At 37.4% G+C, this 23,557-nt stretch overlaps 1 protein-coding gene across 3 annotated transcripts in view; it reads right to left on the bottom strand.

Annotated features, from left to right (window-relative positions):
- Positions 1-7,422: 7,422 nt before the first annotated feature.
- LOC127416929 (protein FAM168A-like) overlaps positions 7,423-23,557 on the bottom strand; it is a 58,813-nt gene continuing 42,678 nt past the window's right edge. For 2 of the 3 annotated variants that reach the window (XM_051656533.1, XM_051656532.1), the window contains 6 exons: positions 22,118-22,198; positions 14,665-14,784; positions 11,328-11,470; positions 10,963-11,137; positions 10,424-10,556; positions 7,423-9,736 (listed from right to left, as the gene is read on the bottom strand). In XM_051656533.1, coding sequence (XP_051512493.1) covers positions 10,444-10,556; positions 10,963-11,137; positions 11,328-11,470; positions 14,665-14,784; positions 22,118-22,198 — 632 coding nt within the window. In that variant the 3' untranslated portion in view covers positions 7,423-9,736; positions 10,424-10,443. The remainder of the gene's footprint in view (positions 9,737-10,423; positions 10,557-10,962; positions 11,138-11,327; positions 11,471-14,664; positions 14,785-22,117; positions 22,199-23,557) is intronic. The other variant, XM_051656534.1, reaches the window with a different exon arrangement.

A 23,557-nucleotide genomic window follows, 5' to 3' on the forward strand; every position in this document is an offset into this window, starting at 1 on the left:
AGAGAGGAGAACCTTCCAGAAGAACAACCATCTCTGCAAGCACTCCACCAATCAGGCCTGTATGGTAGAGTGGCCAGACGGAAGCCACTCCTCAGTAAAAGGCACATGACAGCCCGCCTGGAGTTTGCCAAAAGGCACCTGAAGGACTCTCAGACCATGAGTGTAAGGGGGTTCAGTAGAAAGGAGGAGGCGAGAACCGGCTTGACAACTTAAATAATAATTTAATAAACAATTTAAACAAAACACACACAACCAAAAACACACAGTACAGCTATCTGCAATTCCCTCTCTCTTGAACTGTAGTCCCCGGCCGCCTTTATCCCTCGCGCGCCCCATCAGGCTGATTGGGGACCGGGTGTGTCTCATTCCAGCCCGGCCCTGCCCTCCTCGGCTCTACAATGAGAAACAAAGATTGAGCTCTTTGGCCTGAATGGCAAGCGTCATGTCTGGAGGAAACCAGGCACTGCTCATCACCTGGCCAATACCATCCCTACAGTGAAGCATGGTGGTGGCAGCATCATGCTGTGGGGATGTTTTTCAGTGGCAGGAACTGGGAGACTAGACAGGATCGAGGGAAAGATGAATGCAGCAATGTACAGTGACATCCTTGATGAAAATCTGCTCCAGAGTTCTCTGGACCTCAGACTGGGGTGAAGGTTCATCTTCCAACAGGACAACGACCCTAAGCACACAGCCAAGATAACAAAGGAGTGGCTCCGGGACAACTCTGTGAATGTCCTTGAGTGGCCCAGCCAGAGCCCAGACTTTAACCCGATTGAACATCTCTGGAGAGATCTGAAAATGGCTGTGCACTGATGCTCCCCATCCAACCTGATGGAGCTTGAGAGGTCCTGCAAAGAAGAATGGGAGAAACTGCCCAAAAATAGGTGTGCCAAGCTTGTAGTATCATACTCAAAAAGACTTGAGGCTGTAATTGGTGCCAAAGGTGCTTCAACAAAGTATTGAGCAAAGGCTGTGAATACTTATGTACATGTGATTTATTTTGTTTTTTTATTTTTAATAAATTAGCAAAGATTTCAAACAAACTTCTTTCACGTTGTCATTATGGGGTATTGTTTGTAGAATTTTGAGGAAAATAATGAATTTAATCCATTTTGGAATAAGGCTGTAACATAACAAAATGTGGAAAAAGTAAGCACTGTGAATACTTTCTGGATGCACTGTAGGTAGCTCCCGTTGCTATAGTAGTAAGCCATCAACAATCAAATAGCGAATGTGACCATTTTTTTCCTTCACTTGACCATAACATCAAGGGACTTTGACTTTACTATATCTTATTTATTGTCTTAAAGGGATAGTTCACCCAAAAATTAAAATTCTCTCATGATTTACTCACCCTCCTGGTATCCTAGATGTGTGTGACTTTCTTTATTCTGCGGAACACAAATGAAGATTTTCAGAAGAATGTCTCAGCTCTGTAGGTCCATACAATGCAAGTGAATGGTGACCAAAACTTTGAAGCTCCAAAATCCACAAAAGTAATCCATAAGACTCCAGTGGTTAAATCCATAACTTCTAAAGCAATGTGATTGGTGTGGGTGAGAAACAGATAAATATTTAATTCATTTTTTATCATAAATTCTCCTCCCTGCCCAGTAGGGGGCGATATGCACGAGACAAGCAAATCACCAACAACAGAAGAAGAAAGTGAAAATGAAGTAAAAATGACTTAAACATTAATTTGTTTCTCACCCACACCTATCATATCTCTTCAGAAGATGTGGATTTAACCACCAGAGTCATCTGGAGTACTTTTATGTTGCCCTTATGTGGATTTTGGAGCTTCAAAATTTTGGCACCCATTCACTTGCAATGTATGGATCTACAGAGCTGAGATAAACTTCTAAAAATGTTAGTTTGTATTCAGCAGATGAAAGAATGTCAAACACATCTGGGATGGCATGAGGGTGAGTAAATGATGAGAGAATTTTCATTTTTTTGGGTGATCTAACCCTTTAAAACCCATCTAAAAAAAAAAAAAAGAAAAAAAAAAAAAAAAAGAAAAATCAGCTTAAAGGAATATTCCGGGTTCAATACAAGTTAAGCACACTCAACAGCATTTGTGGCCTAATATCGATTACCACAAAAATTAATTTTGACTTGCCCCTCCTTTTCTTTAAAAAAAGCAAAAATCTGGGTTACAGTGAGGCACTTATAATGGAAGTGAATGGGGACAAATTGTTTAACATTAAAATACTCACCTTTTCAAAAGTTTAGCCACAAGACATAAACAATATGTGTTGTAACATGATTTTAGTGTGATAAAATCACTAACCTTTTCAGTGGAAAGTTATAGCCAATTTTACAACTTCGTTGCCATGACGAAATAATGTCAACAAACCCGAAAATCCTAAAGTGACTGTAAAAATTACAATTTAAACAATTTTACAGCTCAACAGTTTTAACAGAAGAATTAATGTAAGTGCTTTTATAAAATTATAAGCTTCACATTTCTGCCTTTAAACCCTCCAAAAATAGGCCCCATTCACTTCCATTGTAAGTGCCTCAAATAATTATGCCACAAAATGCTGTCGATTGAGCCAGGAATACTCCTTTAAACCATCTTGAGGTGGCCTCACACCGTATACAATGGACAAGATTAAAGTAAATCGCTCCCATTGTAATCAATGATTCTCGCTTCACTGAACGACGAGACGGATATAATTGCAGACCAAGTTCCAAAAAGGGGCTGGAGCTCCAAACCACCACTAAACTATACTGAACCCCTAACCTAACCCTTTCCCTAACTATAACTGTGTGTGGAAATGTCACCTTTTTTTGGAGCTAGCCAAACCCAGGGTAGCTAAATGGCTAACACCAACTTTTATTATTTGCTTATGTGTGCAAGATGTTCTAATCACCAGTAGCTAGTTATGCTAGGTTATTGACTACAGTAAACATTTAGTCTGATCCTGCAAGTAGCTAGCCTGTGACAGTAATGCTAGCAAGCTAACTACCAAGTTAGAGATGAAACACTTTTGTTTGGTACCTTCGTGTATATATACAGGTGCATCTCAATAAATTAGAATGTCGTGGAAAAGTTCATTTATTTCAGTAATTCAACTCAAATTGTGAAACTTTTGTATTAAATAAATTCAGTGCACACAGACTGAAGTAGTTTAAGTCTTTGGTTCTTTTAATTGTGATGATTGTGGCTCACATTTAACAAAAACCCACCAATTCACTATCTCAAAAAATTAGAATACATCATAAGACCAATAAAAAAAACATTTTTAGTGAATTGTTGGCCTTCTGGAAATTATGTTCATTACTGTATATGTACTCAATACTTGGTAGGGGCTCCTTTTGCTTTAATTACTGCCTCAATTTGGCGTGGCATGGAGGTGATCAGTTTGTGGCACTGCTGAGGTGGTATGGAAGCCCAGGTTTCTTTGACAGTGGCCTTCAGCTCATCTGCATTTTTTGGTCTCTTGTTTCTCATTTTCCTCTTGACAATACCCCATAGATTCTCTATGGGGTTCAGGTCTGGTGAGTTTGCTGGCCAGTCAAGCACACCAACACCATGGTCATTTAACCAACTTTTGGTGCTTTTGGCAGTGTGGGCAGGTGCCAAATCCTGCTGGAAAATGAAATCAGCATCTTTAAAAAGCTGGTCAGCAGAAGGAAGCATGAAGTGCTCCAAAATTTCTTGGTAAACGGGTGCAGTGACTTTGGTTTTCAAAAAACACAATGGACCAACACCAGCAGATGACACTGCACCCCAAATCATCACAGACTGTGGAAACTTAACACTGGACTTCAAGCAACTTGGGCTATGAGCTTCTCCACCCTTCCTCCAGACTCTAGGACCTTGGTTTCCAATTGAAATACAAAACTTGCTCTCATCTGAAAAGAGGACTTTGGACCACTGGGCAACAGTCCAGTTCTTCTTCTCCTTAGCCCAGGTAAGACGCCAGGAGTGGCATAACAAGAGGAATACGACAACTGTAGCCAAATTCCTTGACATGTCTGTGTGTGGTGGCTCTTGATGCCTTGACCCCAGCCTCAGTCCATTCCTTGTGAAGTTCACCCAAATTCTTGAATCGATTTTGCTTGACAATCCTCATAAGGCTGCGGTTCTCTCGGTTGGTTTTGCATCTTTTTCTTCCACACTTTTTCCTTCCACTCAACTTTCTGTTAACATGCTTGGATGCAGCACTCTGTGAACAGCCAGCTTCTTTGGCAATGAATGTTTGTGGCTTACCCTCCTTGTGAAGGGTGTCAATGATTGTCTTCTGGACAACTGTCAGATCAGCAGTCTTCCCCATGATTGTGTAGCCTAGTGAACCAAACTGAGAGACCATTTTGAAGGCTCAGGAAACCTTTGCAGGTGTTTTGAGTTGATTAGCTGATTGGCATGTCACCATATTCTAATTTTTTGAGAGAGTGAATTGGTGGGTTTTTGTTAAATGTGAGCCAAAATCATCACAATTAAAAGAACCAAAGACTTAAACTACTTCAGTCTGTGTGCATTGAATTTATTTAATACACGAGTTTCACAATTTGAATTGAATTACTCAAATAAATGAACTTTTCCACGACATTCTAATTTATTGAGATGCACCTGTATATATATATATATATATGTATTTTAAAAAATTGTTAATTACCGTGAAGTAAACACCTACTCCTAATAAAAGAGCTTTAAACATGTATTTAGGGGTACTACCTTAAAAAAATTAATTTAATTAACCTGGGAAAAAACACCCATCCATTTATGTTATAATAGAGGGCGTAATAGAGAAATACACAAGTTGGGCAGTTTTTTTGGAAAGATTTTAATAGTTATTGAATGTTCTACATCTTACAGTAAATATTATACAATTACAAACTTGGCTTAATTATGTCACAGAGATCACTAACTGATCTTCAAAAAAACAAACAAACAAACAAACAAACAAAAACAAAACAAAAAACCCCAAAAAACAAAAACAGATTTACACTTCATTTCACAAGCCTGATGTGGGTCTCCTTGCTCGAATGGTTGAATGACACGGTCTGGACCACGCAGGCGAAAATGCGCTCTGACCTGCCAGAACCATGAAGAAATGGTCTCGATGGTACCAGAACCGTGCTGTAGTGCGTAATACATACTATGGGGCAAGGGGTCATTAACACTCACTGAAGGGAGATAAATTCTGGAAGACTTTCCCCTTTTTTGCTTTACATTTAGAATGCAAACAACTAAGTCTTTTATTTCGTATGGGTCAAACATAAATAGCTGTTGTCCTAAACAGTAGTGTTACACTCCTATAAGCAACAGCGTGAAATAGCAACCCCTTTTTTTGTTTGTGTCAAAGCCTATGGTACATTTGACAGGTTCTCAGCAAGAATGTGAAACCAGTGCCACAATTACTTTAGAAATACCTTTACAGACTCGTGACGTGACACTGACTTCACTAGAGCTAATTACCCGTTGCATGCATCACGGGCGCTAGTAAACAATCATTTGATTGATGCCCTGAAACAAAAGAACTGAACAGTGCATGGGTTTGTAATATCAACATCACATGTTTCAAAAGAATCAAACAGAAAACAGGAAATCCAAATGTTCTTCCATACCACATCAGAGCAAATTTCAACGCTGCTCAATATTGATTCCTAACAGACCACCTGATATCGCAAATAAAACCGGTCAATCTATTTTAAGATGGAGATACACACCAAAAGCCCCCACTGGAATGATGTGTGGTGAGCATAAACATATCGGAGTAGGCCTATTGATCGTTTACCCACAAATGAAAATTCAGTCATCATTTACTCACCCTTATGTTGTTCCAAATACATGTTTTTCTTTCTTCCGTGGAACAAAACAGGAGAAGTTTAGCAGAATCTTTTCCAGATAATGAGAGTGAATGGGGATCAATGCTGTTAAACGCAAAAAGTGACATAAAAGCGGCATAAAAGTAGTCCACATGACTGTGTGCACTATATTCCAAGTTTTCTGAAGCCATATTAAAGTTTTGTATGAGAAAGAAACCGCAATTTAAGTTATTAATACTTCTGATTTTTCAAATTTTACACCTCAAGATTGGTTATGTGACACGTAACACGTTATATGGACTATTTTAAGGTGCTTTTGTGTCCTTTTCAGAGCTTGAGAGTGTCCATTCCCATTCACTTACATTATTTGGAAAAAGCAGTGTGAACATTCTGCAAAATATCTCCTTTTGTGTTTTGGAACTACATGAGGGCAAGTAAATTATGGCAGAATTTCCTTTTTGGGTGAACAAAACTATGATGACCCTGTGTTAAAATGTTTTTCATATAAGTATCTGCAACAATTTTGCCTTATTTGCCATTTTAACTATTCTCTTCTTAGTCACAGACTGCCAAAGTCTTTCACTCTTTACTTCTCAATGAAAAGAGGATGTGAAAGACAGCTTGAGGAAATAAATGATCAGGAAGAGGAAACCCTTTGAAGATTTGTGCTCTGAAAAGCCTCGCAACCACATGGACTGTATCACTCCACTCCAGATCCACTATAAAGATCTTCTATTTAAGAAAAATTAACATCAATCATTAATTAAAACTTTAAATAACACTTACGGAAAAAAGCGCCTAAATTACTTTCGTTTTGAATCAACCTTTTATTAAATCTTCTGCGATAACTCTAATCCTAGTTTAGAGGTCTGATATCGGTCTGTTTGCGTTTCGGACCAGTGGATGATTAATTATGTCGACTACAGTGATCAACTGCATCAACCGAGTCTTGTAATGCAAAATGATTTGCTGCAAACATAAAAAAATAAAATAAAAATAAAAAGTTTACTGTTTGCTATAATACTGTTTAAAAGCGTAAAAGAAAAGAATGGCAATTTCATCAAAATGGGTAACATTTTTAAGTATGTGAACCCATTGTGAGTAGAATAATAAGATCTTATCCAATAATCAACAGTCAATATTCAATTATCTAAAAAAAAATGGGGTTAGCTTGACTAATATGAATTATGTCTTGATGATATTATGCATATTACAGTTGATAATTGAAGATGTAACTAGTAACTGTTATACTGATGTGCTATTGGGCCTTTGAATAAACAATTTCATTAACCAGGACAAAATCATATCAAATATTGCAACTAATGACTGATTCATACTGGCTTTGGCCAAACAGATTTGCTCAAACTAAAGGGGAAGATAATTCTGGTTCCTAATATGGTAAAGTTACAGCAATACTTTAAGACAAGAATATTATGAGACCTGGCAAGAACATGCCCGAATCGTATTTCACCCCAAACATCAAAAGAAAGAGAGAAGAAATCATATTTTGCTTAATAGAAATTAAGCCTGTTTTGGAACTATTAAGATTTGTTGCCTCATGAAACTATATTCATAACACTTAAGCACAATTCTAAGCAGAATTCTCAATAAAAATGAGATATTGTTTAAAATGCAAAGTATTTACTGAACTGCCTTTAATTTATGCTGATGTTTTTATGTAATACAGCAAAATAATGTATTACAGTACAGAAGATTTAATGAGAATCACTGAAAATAACAGGAATTACAAAAAATGCAAATATAAAATGCCTGGATGCATTACGGTAATGAGACTTTTATGAAAAATGTGCTAATTTGTCATGAAAATAATGTCAAATTGCAAAAAATGGTTCATTTTCTTTATGCTAAGTATATTTTTTAATGTTGCTTTTGTGCAATTTCTGTCTTATGCCATTACTCTTTCCCTTTACTTAAACTGAACATCGAAGGGAATGTGTTTCAATGTAATGCATTTTAAAGCAACCCATAAGCTGCAATTCAACATGATGCAACCACGCATATGGGCATTGTTTCCATCTGATTACACTACTGCATTCACCCACATGACACATGCATTACAAGACGTTATAACTTTCACATAAGATCAGAGAATCAGTTCTCCCCACTTTGAGCTAACTATATTGAAATAGTGGTTGACTAGCCAACAAACATAACAAAAAGAGTGATACTGTTTTGTATGGACAATAATATTACTTCCAGAGACATTACCAAGACTAATGGTTCATAGAGTAAATGCTTGATTTTCTTAATTACATCTTTAAATATGAGAGTGTACCGTATAATTGGTTATTAAGTTATGTCTATTTGTCATTGTGCAATGCTTCAGTATGATAACATTTCATAGAATACATGATATGTCACTTCTGAGTACGCCAGTCATGGATACAGGTGAGGCCCTTGGGATAGGAAATCAAAATTTGTTCTTTTCTCTCTCTAAAAATGCTGTAAATTACAATTAAAAGCCATTCAAGCAGGCCGTTCGGATTATTGCATTGAACAACTCCATTTCTACTCCTAAAATCTGTGCAACTACAGGCCTATAGGCCCAAGAATTCACAGAAGAACCGGGGTTAGATGAGACCCACTCTAATCCAGGAGCTGATTGCAGATTAAAAGAACAGTTCACCCAAAAATGAAAATTCTGTCATCATTTACTTACCCTAATATGTCAAAATCCATTGACTTTCATGCTTCCGCTGAAAACAAAAGGAGTTATTTACATTCTGTTAAACTTCACCTTTTGTGTTCCACAGAAGAAAGACAGTCATATGGCATTGGAATGGTATGACGTTAAGTAACTCAATTTTTGGGTGAACTATCCCTTTAATGCTACACAATCGTTTGTAAGTCTCTTCCTTTCTTTAGCTTTTAGTGCTGTCTATGTTGCGATAAAATCCCTTTGAATCCTGTATGCAATCCTAATCGTTCTGTTAAAGTAGCGTCCATCGTGTCTGGCCTCAAAGTTGGCACATATTTTGATTAGGTTTAATGCCACTGGCATGACATCACACCAGAGGCCCCAGCTAAGTGCCACTGATAGTTTTTTTTCTCAATATTCTACGCCACAAACTGTGTTTGTGTGTTTTCACCGTGAGCGCATGCTTGTGCACCGCCACGTTCCTTACAAGAGCACCCATGCGCGCACATTTATATAAATCGAATATACACATTACAGTTTAGAAGCTTACGCTATCCTGACACATAAGCTAATAAAGTAACCGGCTCACGCTAACTTTATCTATTCAGTAAATAACTAAGATTACTGTATGCACTCGATATTCTAATGAAGGTTAAACCATGTTTGCATGGCCCTACGAATGATATATTCCTTGCAAATCTACATGAACAGCTACAAGCTGGAAGACAACCTTGTTATCGAGGATAGAAGATGAATGAAATTAGGGAAAACTGACGAAATGAAATGTCCTTAAAAAAAGACATAAAAAAAGATTTTGTGTGGGAACTGGGAAGGCCGAAATTAAAATACGCTATAAATAAGAAAAATAAAAAAAAAACCCTGTGCTAATATCTAAAGGTTTAAAAATTTGGCAGCATAATTGGATGATTATGATCCGAGGGGTGCTGATATTGCATTGGTAAATTCCTATACACCAGCGTTTATACTGAACACAAAAGACAAATTGTTTGAATAGGCGTGATTGGTCGAAATCATTCTGGAGTTCATACAGAAGTAACAATGGAACAATGAGAATTAAAATAAACTAATGCAGAACATCATCCCAAAAAATGAGAATAAAGAAAAATTAAATAAAAGATAAAAAAGCAGCTTTTACAAAAACACGTAAGAATGCATAAAGTGACCCTTGCACTTTTTCTCTTTTGTTCTTGCAAACAGACGTGGCACGTTTCTGTTGCGTACAGAGCGCCGATGTAAGACTTGAGTAGTTGCATACAATGTTTGACTCCAGATCTGCAATTGAGAAAAAGAAAACAAGTCAGTGACTGCTCTCTACTAATATTTACAAAAAGGCAAGTCAAATGTTGTTCCTAATGTAGAAACTATGGAGCTTTAACGTTGGTCAACAAATCTCACAAATGGTATATAAAGAAGTCTTGTAGAAAGCATTTTGGTCATCATTATCACAGCCTGGGTACAGAAACAAACAAAACAACTAACTTACAAACAAGCACACAAACAAAAAACTAACTAAATTACAAACAAATGGACTTGCAAACAAATTAACTTTCAAACAAACTAACAAAAGAAAAGCAAACTAATTAACTAATAAAAACAGATTAACTTCCAAATAAAAAAACTTTCAAACATATTAACTTATAATGAAACAAAGTAACTAACAAACAAATTAACTTACAAACTAACTAACAGATTAACTTCCAAACAAACTAACTTACAAACAAAAACAAATGAACTTTTAAAAACACAAAACAAACTAACTTACAAATAAACAAAGTAACTTATAAACAAATGAACTTACAAACTAACAAACAAATTAAAAATCTATCTATGTATCTATCTGTCTATCTATCATCTGTCTGTCTGTCTGTCAATCATCTATCTGTCTGTCTGTCTGTCCGTCCGTCTGTCTTACTGGGTGGGTGGAGCCAGTATGAACTTGTAATGTGGGTGGGGACTCACATGATTGGCAGGTGAGCTCTCTACCAGTGAGGTGGCACATAGCTGTACCCAGGTGTTCCTTGGGGTCGGTACGTTGGCACGGTGACGGGGTGTGCTCCAATTGGAGTGTGCTGAGGGGTAGTCAGCAAAGTCCCTGTTGGAATGCATCAAAAGGTAGCATTGTCTATTTTTCATACTTAAAACATTTCAGTATTTGTATTTTTATAACGTTTCACTGTTTATTTTTCAGCAACATATTTCCTCTTTACCTTTATGGACTTTTGTGTGTCGATTTAAGAAAACTCATTGAATCATTTTGAAATACATGTGTTTGAAAAAAGTAATGGTCTGTAGTCGTCTGCAAGAAACACCTTCATTTGAGAAAACCCTTAGTGACAATAACCTTACAATTGTAACCAAGGGATTTCTTGCAACTGGGCCCTGAATCCCTTTCAAATCAAACACTTTCTGCTTTTATTTTGTTATACTGTTTTGTTCTCAGACAATTTGTTGGTATACTTGGCTTTAATTAATAATTGTATCGTTTTTGTGCATTTTACCGGCAGACATGGCCATCGTTGTTCCGGCCACCATGCCCATGGCCATGCCATTGGAGCGTGGCGTGGGTACAGGAGCTGGGTAGATGGCAGAAGGGATGCTGTTGGGCTGAACCACGGTGGTGTGGTGGATTACATGAGGCTGGGCGGCATACACCGGCTGTGTGTAGTAAGCACCCTAAAGTGAAGACAGCATGTTTTATTACTTATAATTTGCCAATCACATATATAAACACTTGTTATGAATTTTAAATGCCAATGGTTATACATTCAAGGACTAATTATTCACAAATTATTATGCTTATCATGGGTTGCCATCTTATTCCAGTTGTTCTAAAAAGGCTTTAAAGAAAAAAATGCACTTTTACCTGAGCATAGAGGTTCTGCTGTGGGTAGGCACTTCTAATGGGGTACATAGCCGTCTGATACGGATTAGGGGATGGGGAGTAGGGAGGAGGGGCTCCATTGGTCTGAGTGGGGGGCACTTTATAAGGTGTTCCTGCAGTATATCCTGAAACAGAAAAAGAAAGAGAGAGGCCATTAGGTACAAAGTATCAATCGCACAAAAAAGAATCAAACAATATACCCGTTGTGTTAGAAAAATATTCATTCACAGAGGTCCATGCACTCTGGCTTGGTTTCCAAAAGATAAAGAGCCGCCATCTTCTGGTGAGCTATGGTAATACACAAGAATTATTAGGAGTGTGTGTCATCCTTAAAAATGCCATGGTAACCATAGTTTCTGCCAAAATACCATAGTTACTAGAGTACAACTGTGGTAAATTGGTATTAGCCACCAAGGAAATGATTTAAAATGACATTCTGAAAGCTTTTGACACTAAAGGAGATCCTAAATTGTGGTTTTGCATTAGTAACATTAAGCTTTGGTTACCATGGTAAACGTTTGTACAAAAACGGTACAAAAGTGTGTCAAATATTATCAGTCATGATCTAAAGCATATACTGTATGAAACACACACATACACACCCAAACAAGCAAACACACACACTCTGTCTCTTTTTCCACACACACCATCTGTCAGGGTCTTTATTCGCCAATTGCAGAATTGTTGACAATGAAGTAGTAAAAGGCACATAATAATGTAACTTGAGCTGGGTAGACAGAAGCTTTTTTTTTTTTTTTTCTTAAGAGAGAGATAAGAAGATATTCTTTGAGACCTTATTAGTTTACAATACATTTAATACATTTACAGGTAAGAATGTCACGCTGTGTTCAGCATGCTTTAAACCCTACATTAAGCAGCGCTTTTGCAGTGCTAACCACAAATTGTGGTGTCAAATGTATAAAATACAGTGTGAAGTGAGAAAATACAGTGCTGCAATGTTAGCATTATAGTGAGCTGATTTGCAACAGATGTCAGACCAATCATAAACTAACAAATGCTTACCTCATTATGGTGGCTTGACAAAGTCAACATACTGTTAAGCCAAAAGTACACTTCGGTTTTGACGCTGAGCTTAGCGTCTGGGTACAGTCGAATGCTCAGCCTTTCAAAGTATACTTCACTTGACTGTGCAGGCGTACACAGGTGGTTGACACATGCACGCTACGACTGCTATGAGATAGAGATGTCTTTATAGTCCTTCAGACTCGAGTTACACAAATGCAGGTATCTCCTGACTTCTTGACACACGCACTCTTGACGTGCACATCCACTGTTGTTGTTTCCACCTTCGTCTCCTGTTGTTTACTAGCGATTGTATCTGCTAGCGCTTCTTCATGAAAGCAACGGCTCAACAGTGAGTACTGCCACCTTGTGGACCCACTTTTTAGTGCAAATCGTTCTAGGCACATACGGTTAGAAAAATCGGGCCGCAAGTTTGGTGCTCGAGCACTCTGCTGATGACGAAATTTCGTTTTAGTCGCATGCTTATTGTGTGCTGTTCTTGTCCAATCAATTTTAACCTAAAAATATGCAATAAGAACATTGACCAAAGGTTTACAGATGTACAGAATGAGATTTCAACACCTGATGACCCAGAATTATTTACTAATCCAGGATAAAGTATGTACAGGAAGAAACATGGAACAATATATCCCAGGATTATGTTAACTCAAGGTAAACAATTTCCAGAATTTCCAAGATCCAGTATTTGACACTATCAGCCAATACTACGTAAAAAAAGAGAAAAAAGAAGAAGAAACAAACTACCAACACAATACCCCAGATTAATTTGTCCTTTGCCAAACCGTTTCTGTCTAATGCAATCCCACACCTTTCACTTTATGATTGACTATTCCTCCAATGTATGCTATCTCGACACAAAAATCTCTGCTGTCCATGGTGAATGAAACATTAGATCTCAGACAGTATGTCTCCTGTATGCAATGTGAGATTTTGATGTAGAGCTGTACAGTCTCACTAAGTTGCATGCCTGAATGTTATTTTGCAACGAAGTGGCAAATGTGCATCTTTAAAATGAGGTGTGCATTTGGGGGAAACATGAGGTAGTGTGTGTTCTCTATACAGCATCTATAGCTGCTGACGTATGTGTGTTGGTTTACTTAGCTATACTTTGGTCAAAAGAATTGTCCAAGTTAGCACAAACAGACAAAACCTTTCTATTGGGATATCTGGGGATGTCTTCAAAGGTAAAAATGCTTGACAAATAAAGTAAATATAACTTTAAAAAATTAAAAAAGCTACACATTTTATTTTACAGTTAAGGTTTTGGTTAGTTTGTACTTATTATAATTAGGTTTGTATTAGGGCTGTAAATCAATTCAAATATATCATTATTTGCTGAGAAAGGCCCCTAAATAAAGATAAATCAATATAAATGATACATAATAATTCATATAATTATAAATATAATATGTAGGGCCTATTATAAATATTTTATTTCAGATTTCGATTGAAATATATTGCATTATTGTAGCAGATGAGTAAAGCGTTGACTAGACAATACAAAAAGTGGCTTTAGACATCATATTGTTTGATTATTCCCATATCATTGAACATAAACCTACAGTCCACAGCAATCCATTTTGCATCGAGTTCGTCAATCTGTCCTGTTCTCACAGAACGCGTTCTTGCATACACTCTGCGTTAGACGCTAGACGCTAGACACTTTTGGAGTGTCTTGCTGACTTTCAGCGTCATAAACACTGCATTTCTAGGATGCTGTGTCTAGTTAAAAGTAGTTGAAACTTTGAAAATCATGTCTCGAGATTCTTGTATTTTGTCAAGAATGCACCCTGTGTGATCAGCTCCCATTCAGTGGCTGCACTACTTGTGAGGTTTGTTGAGGCGTCCTTGACTGCCCCCTACTGATGAGGCTCATAAATACACATGTACTTCAAGCTTGAATTGCTCCTATGGTAGGAAAATATATACTTTTATTATGGAATTTACGTACAGGTCAGGGGGCATTATTAATTGCGTTCATTTTTTTAACGCATTATTTTTTTAATGATTAATCACATTAAATGAACACGTTAAATCAACAGCCCTAGTTTATGTCAAAACAAAGAAGACTAAGGTATGTTGGCATTTAGGTAAAGATATGTAAGTGATGCAGACAAAACAAATATTTCTGCAGTATTTGAGACTCTATGTCACTGTCTGTGTGTGGTGGTGGGGGGTCTAACAGTACTGCACATTCGGTGTGAATGTGTGTGTGTGTTATAGAATAATAGGGGAACACACAGCAGTTACAGTAGAGTATAGTAATGATATTTACTGAATGCTGTCGATGAGGCCTGGTACTGCCTGCTCTCTGAGCCTGCGTCCACGGCCAGGTCATAGGAGCCTTCTGCCGGAGCTGATGCCGTCTGGGGCCAGGCCTGCTTCACCAGCAGCACTGTCCCAAACAAACACAACAACACAACAAGGGTTACACACATACTTCAAGAAATAGTTCACCCGAAAATTTTAATTCGGTCGTAATTTACTCACCCTCATGTTGTTCCAAACTGGCAAGACCATGTGGCTTGTGCATCATATCGCAAGTATTCTTAAGGCATATGATTTAATGACTTAAAGGGATAGTTCACTCAAAAATGAAAATTCTCTCATCATTTACTCACCCTCATGCCATCCCAGATGTGTATGACTTTCTTTTTTCTGCAGAACACAAATTATGATTTTTAGAAGAATATTTCAGCTCTGTAGGTTCATACAATACATGTGAATGGGTACCAAATTTTGACGCTCCAAAAAGCACATATAGCCATCATATAAGTAATCTAAATGCTCCAGTGGTTTAATCCATATCTTCAGAAGTGATATGATAGGTGTGGGTGAGAAACAGATAAATATTTAAGTCCTTTTTGCTAGAAATTCTTCTCCATGCCCAATAGGGGGCGATATGTGTTAAGAATGTGAATCACCAAAAATACAAGAAGAAGAATGTGAAAGTGAAAGTTAAGGTGGAGATTGACTGAGCAGGGAGGAGAATTTATAGTAAAAAAGGACTTAAATATTGGGTAAAAGTTTCTCACCCACACCTACTAAATCCCTTCTGAAGACATTGATTTAACCACTGGAGTCTTATGGATTACTTTCATGCTGACTTATGTGATTTTTGGAGCTTCAAAATTATGGCACCCATTCCCTTGCATTGTATGGACCAAAAGTCTTTAAAAGAAATTCTTCTAAAAACCTTCATTTGAGTTCAGCAAATGAAGGAAAGTCATACACATCTGGGATGGCATAAGGGTGAGTAAATGATGAGAGAATTTTCATTTTTGGGTGAACTTTTCCTTAAAATTTAATGTTGTTTCTCACCAAAATCTAGTGTAAGACTAGCAATATGACGCACGAGCAGCATGGACTACTTTTATGATACTTCTGGCACTATCCATGTACCAAAATATTCATGAAATGTTTTCTATTCCACATAAGAAATTCTTACAGGTTTGGAACGACATGAGGGTGAGGAAATGATGATACATTTTTCACTTTTGGGTGAACTATTCCTTTCACAACTGGTGGCACTATGGAGCAGCTCTGTCTCTCCAAAACAGACCGTAACCTTGACTACCCGATCCTTCTCTCGCAGTTTCTCCACATCTAATCATTTCACTTTGGTTGTCTCTTATCAAATGAAGTCCTGAGATTCTTCGCTAATTCCTTTTCCTCTGGCATCATCTAGGCCTCACAGGCTATTGAATTTTGTTAACCAATGGCAAAACCTCTCATGATCAAGGACTATTGAACTTCAGATATGAGGGTAAAATAGTGCCTAAATGATTTGTATGTGCAGAGTAAGATTTGTAAAAGCGTAAATAAAGTTACAAGCGTGATAGAAAAATTTGCATGCACAGAGTAAGATTTGTGAAAGCTTAAATCAAATTGCAAGCGTAAAAATAAATTGCATGTGCACAGAACATTTTGTAAAGGTGTAAATCAAGTTGCAAGTGTAAGAAATAAATATTAGCAATACTTAAATAATTTGCATAAGTGTAATTCATGTGTTGTGAATCTTTAATTGCTTATTAACACAAAGTACATTTGGAGTGTATTCTTCTGACTTCCTTTTTTTTTTTTTTTTTTTTTTTTTTTTGCGCTTACACTTTTGGCACTGTTTTTTCGCCTAAACATGGCCAAAAACATTGCAAACCTGCAATCAGCGATATGCAAGCAAAGAAAGGGTGTCATGAACAACAAAACGGATTGAACACATTGAATCAGTCTGTATGTGTAAAATAAACTACTGCAAACGTGTAAATTACTTGTTTTTGTGGCATAAATATTTCCAGAAATAATCCGAGGGGAAAGGCGAGTCTACCTGCTTCTAGTAACCAATCAAATGAGGTTTTCCTCGACCAGTTTACTCTGACCTGATTGGTTTAATAACGTGACAGACAGCTTCTTCTTCATATGGCTCAGCGTCGTTCCTCTGGGTATCTCTCCTCTCTTTAAAAACAGTGCCAAAAGTGTAAGCACGGAAGAATACACACCAAATTTACTTTGTGTTAATATGCAATTAAAGATTCACACCACATGAATTACACTTATGCAAAGCATTAAAATATTGCTAATATTTTTACACCTTTACAAAACGTTCTGTGTGCATGCAATTTATTTTTACGCTTGCAATTTGATTTACGCTTTTACAAATCTTACTCTGCGCGTGGAAATCATTTTAGCACTATTTTACCTTCATACAAAGCCCCAGGCTGCTTCAGGGTGACTAATTCTGTAATAAGTGTACTGTAAGCTACTTCAGATAAATGGTGCACCTCAATGATCACATAATACTTATTTGTAAGAATTCCTTCCCAATGGAGCAATATCATATCAGAGCCATGAGGGGGCAATATTGAGATATCATGTGATATTACCCAACACTAGAGCACACAGAGGAACAAAGAGAGACTGCTGGAGTCACACAATGGCATCAGAGTGCCGCATAGACGCCACAAACATGACATCACCACAGGAGACCAGTTCTGCGCTTTATTAATGCATACTTGCATGATTTACTGTATATTGCATATTTTAATCTATGGTGACTTTGATATGTCTATGCCATGGGATGAATAGTCTAAAAGATCCAAACATTTACATTTTCTAAAGCTACAGCAATGTATCAAATAAGACTGAGCTGCATTTTGAATGGTTTGTAATATGAAATCTGGTGCATTTTTACTAAAAGTTTACAGTATAACACTAGGTGCTTGTCTAAGCATATACCATACCACAAAGACCTCTTTTTCTAGTATGTATTTTTCATGGTATTTATAATAACAAAAGGATCTTGCAGATCTTTGGTGTGCATGTGCTTTTACTATGTACTATAAATGATTTATAAAGGTAAATGCTGACCGATAAAGATAATAAAGTCCAAACAAGCTATTATCTAAACCCAGCTTACATTAAAACATCTTAAAAGAATAGTTTACCCAAAAATGAAAATTCTCTCATCATTTACTCACCCTTCATTCTAGATCTATATGACTTTCTTTCATCTGCAGAACACAAATGAAGATTTTTAGAAGAATATCTCAGCTTTTTCTGTCCATACAATGCAAGTGAATGGGTGCCAAAATTTTGAAGCTCCAAAAATCACATAAGTCATCATAAAAGTAATCCATAAGACTCCAGTTGTTAAATCAGTGTCTTCAGAAACAATATGATAGGTGTGGGTGAGAAACAGATCAATATTTAAGTCCTTTTTTTAACTATAAATTCTATACATCTAATACTATAAATCTCTGGATGTTGTCGGTTCTAGTCTTTTGGCATTAGTGAACATTAGTTTAGTAAATGGTACAGTCCTGTCTTGCTTTAAAAAGTCTAGTCTTGATCCCTCAGTTTTAAATAATTACAGGCCAATCTCGAAATCACCATTTTTATCAAAAATATTGGAGAAAGTTGTTTTTCTCCAGCTTTCTGCACTTTTAAAACGAAAATAGGATCTTTGATTAATTTCAGTTTTTTCTGGTTTTAGAGCAAAACACAGCACAGAGTCTTCTCTCCTCAAAGTGTCGAATGACTTGTTGAATGACAGGAAACTGCTATTTTAGTGCTCCTTGGTCTTAGTGTGGCCTTGGACACTATAGATCATGGTATTCTCATAGACCGTTTCAGTTAGTGGGTGGGGATTCGGGGGACTGCACTAAAGTGGTTATCTTCCTACTGAGGGAGAGAACATTCGCTGTTGAAATTGGGAATTTCTCCTCCACTGCGCCCATCTCCTATGGTGTTCCTCAAGGCTCTATTCTCGGCCCTGTTTTGTTTTCATTATACAGTATATGCTTCCGTTAGGTTCTATCTGTAAAAAATACAACATTGCATACCACTGTCATGCTGATGACACTCAGCTTCATCTCCCTCTGAAGCCATGTGATAATTCTACTTTAAATTATCAGTTTGACTGTCTTAATGATATCAAAAGATGGATGGCTGTTAACTTTCTCCAGCTCAAAAAATAAAAATCTGAAGTGGAAGTGGACGTGCTTGGCCCCCCTGATTCGGCAAAACGATTAATTAAACATCTAGGCCCACTTTCCACTAACTTAAATACACAGGCAAGGAATCTGGGTGTTATTTTTGATTCTGATCTAAAATTTGACAAGCAAATTAATGTGGTGGTAAAAGGTGGCTTTTTCCAACTCAGGGCCATCACTAAACATTTTCTGTCATTCAAAGATTTGGAGACTGTTGTTCATGCTTTTATTGACTAAATTATTGCAGTTCATTGTATTTGGGGCTTTCAAACACTTCATTATCATGTTTACAGTTAGTGCAAAATGCAGCAGCTAGGCTCCTGACTGGCACCAGGAAGCACACTAGTATTTCTCCTGTGATGGCCTCTCTACACTGGCTTCAAGTTAAATACAGAGTTTAATTTAAGATACTTTTAACTGTTTTTAAGGATCTGCATAGGCTTGCACCTGATTACATTGAGTCTTTTAAATTTCAGTTGAAGACTCATTTTTTCTCTATTGTCTGTAACTGTCTAGATGCACTGTAATTATTCTTTGGATTATGTTTTATAATGTATATGTCTTTTAAATGTGAGTGTATTTAAAACAAGAAATTCTAGTGTAAAGCACTTTGGCCAACATGTGTTGTTTTTAAATGTGCTATAGAAATAAATGTGATTGATTGATTAATTGATTGACTTTCACATTCTTCATGCATATCGTCCCCTACTGGGCAGGGAGAAGAACTCTGAGCAAAAAAGGACTTAAATATTGATCTGTTTCTCACCTACACCTATCACATCACTTCTGAAGATATGGATTTAAACACTGGAGTCTTATGGATTACTTTTATGATGACTTTATATTCTTTTTGGAGTGTCCAATTTTTTTGGCACCCATTCACTTTCATAGTATGGACATACAGAGCTGAGATATTCTTCTAAAAATCATAATTTGTGTTCTTCAGAAGAAAGAAAGTCATACATCTGGGATGGCATGAGGATGAGTAAATGATGAGAGAATTTTCATTTTGGGGTGAACTATCCCTTTAAAGAATCATTTTAAAAACAGAGCTCAAAACAAACTTGACCTCAGATGAGCTAAGAAACCTATACAGCATACATTTATGCATCTGAGAAAGAGGTGGTACACGTATCATATCCACATATTACATTACATCCATTCAGATCAGCACTATTTAATCATAAACCTTTAACAGACAATGTAATGCCTTATCATCCTGACAACATACTCTAGATGACCTCAAGTCCAGTTCCACACAAACAACTTTCACAATTTTGGAACAAAACACCATTTTGAAAGCCACATCAAAAGTTTGAGTCTCACATAGCTGAGTCAAACAAGTTTGTTAACACAAGACTATCACCACTTAAATTCAACCTTCTTCAAATGACTCATTCGCACTGTGTGGCTTGTTTCTCTCCGGACTGAATTTCACACTATTTTCTCAAATAATGCAGGCACATATCTGAAAACATTTTCTAAACTTTGTAATATATTTTGCAGACATTTCATTTTCATTTTATTTACATAAATCATTTGAGGGTGTAGCTCATCATGATAAAAAAAATATATATACCATTAGCTTTCATGTTACAGTTACATAAATCTAAAGACCATAAAGTTTTCTTGATTTTTTTTACAATTTATACATATCAGAGCATTAAGGTGGAACCTGGACTATATAATGCTTATATGTTGTTTATTTTTTTTCACTTAGATGCCAGAATAGTCAAAATGTGGACGAAAAGAGTATGCAGTAAGATGCATTTGGAAATGTGTGCGTGCATGCAGTAATGTATGTTCAGCCCCGTTCACACCAGCAGCGACATGGAGTGACAAAGCAACACAATACCATTCATTTTCAATGACAGCAGATCATTGGAGACAAGATGTGTGGCATGGCGAGTGTAATGGGAGCCAGCTGGTACGTGATATATTACCGGTCCTGCCCAATCTGCTCAAAGCGGGATTTGAACCGGCGTCAGCCAGCATGGGAGGCGGGTGCGCTAACGAGGAGGTTAGGTCGGGCTAAAGGCTACAGCCTCTAGTGTCAGTTGCTAGTGCGCCTTTTGAGGCCGGGGGAGTGTGGTATACACATACCGCACAGCTATCATGTACCAGCTGGCTCCCGTTATACTCACCCCCCTAAACCTCACTCCCATCCGGGACACGGCACCACTGTAACAGGTTCTGCATGACCCGCTCCGAGTGGGATTTGAACCGGTGTCAGCCGGCATGGGAGGCGGGCGCACTAATGAGGAGGCTAAAGGCTACAGCCTCTAGCATCAGTCGCTAGTGCACCTCTTGCGGCCAGGGGAGTGGGGTTTACACATACCGTACAGCTATCACTTACCAGCTGGCTCCCATTACACAAGCATCACGACAGAGTTGAGGAAATTAATGCAAATGACGAGCAACATTCGGGAGCAACTACCAATGAGAGTAAAGACAGTGGGGCTCTCGTCATTCATTTCCTCAGATACTGGAGTCGAGTGTAGGCAAGACTAAGGGCCAACGTTTTTTTGTCCGCATTGCTGATCAGAGCACAACAAGTATGCGTGGTGCAAATTCCGTCATCAGCACAGTCTGTGGGTACTGTGAAAAATGGAGTATACCCGGGCCTTAAGGAGAAGTTATAATGTTGTGAGGTTTTTCACTGTTGTGTATCATTTGTCTGTAACCACATGCAATGATATACAAAAATTGATGCGTGGAAAAAAAAACTGTCGCCATTCTGAATGAGTTTGATTCAAACATTGATAGATCGTTCTTCTCGTTAATATGACGCAATGACGCTGCAGGTTATATAAAAACACTCTCCCCTAGAGAATGTAAATTTTTAGAGGCAAGAGAACTGCTTCCTTGTCAAATTAAAATGATATATTAGTTTAACAAGCAGTCCATCTCACCTGTGATCAGAATTTCAAAGGCTATGGCCAGTTGTGCAGTCCACCAATAGCGTTAGAGCTACAGCAGTGGGAACGCCTACTAGCAACATGCAGTACAAGGACTAACATCAAGTGACAATTTTGCTGGCGTTGTGAACAGGGCTTTACATTTGTGTTAGTATAATGTCAATTTACCTGGTATACAGAATAAATGGGTTTATATATACATAATTTACATTCAACATTATCGACTTGTATCATTCCAAATTTCACAGGAGAGTGTTAAGAGGTCTGTTTGAGTAAGCAAGTCTGCGTGTATGTATGTATGTATGTATGTATGTGTACACACCTGGTGGGTATCCTGGACTCCCTGTCTGATAGAGATTGGCTGTGTAAGTCGGGGCAGTTGTTGGATAACCAGCTGGATAACCTGTTAACCCACAAAGAGACAACAGTTTAGAAATGGTTGTAAAAACAAGTTTAATGTCAACATCACAATTAGTGATAGACTGATAGCTATTTAGGTATTGTTTTAGCGTACATCATAGTCCCTTTAAGGCAAGTCATGTCACTCGACTGCTATTTTCTGTCCCTATCGGATTCAAGCAGGATACAGTTCCTGTCTATTCAAATGGGAAAAGACCAAAATCTCCAAAATGGTTGATCAAAATTATGATAAAATTGCATATCTCAACTTGACAATTAAATCTGAGAGCAATGGTAAGATAAATTGTCCTTATTTTTCAGACTGCTCTAGCTAATACGCATGCATGCTCTCGAGTAAACTGACAGGTGATGTCACTATCAAAAAGGTGATTGGCTTTTTTTAACTGTGAGGTGAGACTTCCATTCCTAGAGCCACCAAATTTAGCATTACAATTTCTCTCATTCATAAGAATACCAGTGACCCGTCTCATCCTATAATGTCTCTCGCACACATTCAGGTCTTTTACTGAACGCCCACTTTTTATCAAATCAACTCCCTGTGGATAAAATCCTAAATTTTTTCTTGTTGAAATTCTGTTTCACTCTGAAATACATCACATTACAGACTTAAAATGCATTGCAAATGCTGTTTCATGTTGTCTTTTTGACTAGTGACCAATATGGGTTTTAAATGCAGATACTAAAACCTAGAGAGAAGAGCGGCCAATGACCAATTTAATACTGATATTGAAAATACATCACATTATAAAAACATAGCGGGATGCGACCAGGACCTGAATTAATGACAGAAACACATTTTTCATTTGTTTAAACTGTAAGCTGTTGACTTCTGCAGAGATACAGATATGACTCACTCTCTATAGGAGAGAGAGTGGGAGCAAGAGAGGTGAGCTTTTGATTGAACAGGATGTGCACAGATGGTCTCCATTATGTTTCGTCTGTCTCCATAAGAGTCTGTTGGATGAGTGTGAAGCCCTCTGCATGTCTCCCATACTGAACAGCATGAGCTGTCAGACACACAGGGCATCATGGGAAGGGACTGTACAGGAACAGCGGTTCTGAACAGTTCACTATATGGGATGCATTTTAACATCACTGGAGAATGCAGGACAAATTTGGCCATTACATTGTTCTATGTACATAAGAGCATAGCTTTGCGTACCTGTTTTGATCATTTGTTTCTTAAAGGGACACCCAAAAATGAGAAATCTTTCATCATTTACTTTATTATTCACTTTTGATACACATGTCTCAACATACACCAATGCTAATGCTTCTTTTTTTAAAGTATCATTGCTTATTTCAAATGCATTATACTAGCAGTATTAAATTATTGTGTTAA

Source organism: Myxocyprinus asiaticus, chromosome 26 (assembly GCF_019703515.2).
Source record: "Myxocyprinus asiaticus isolate MX2 ecotype Aquarium Trade chromosome 26, UBuf_Myxa_2, whole genome shotgun sequence".
Classification (NCBI taxonomy): Eukaryota; Metazoa; Chordata; class Actinopteri; order Cypriniformes; family Catostomidae; genus Myxocyprinus; species Myxocyprinus asiaticus.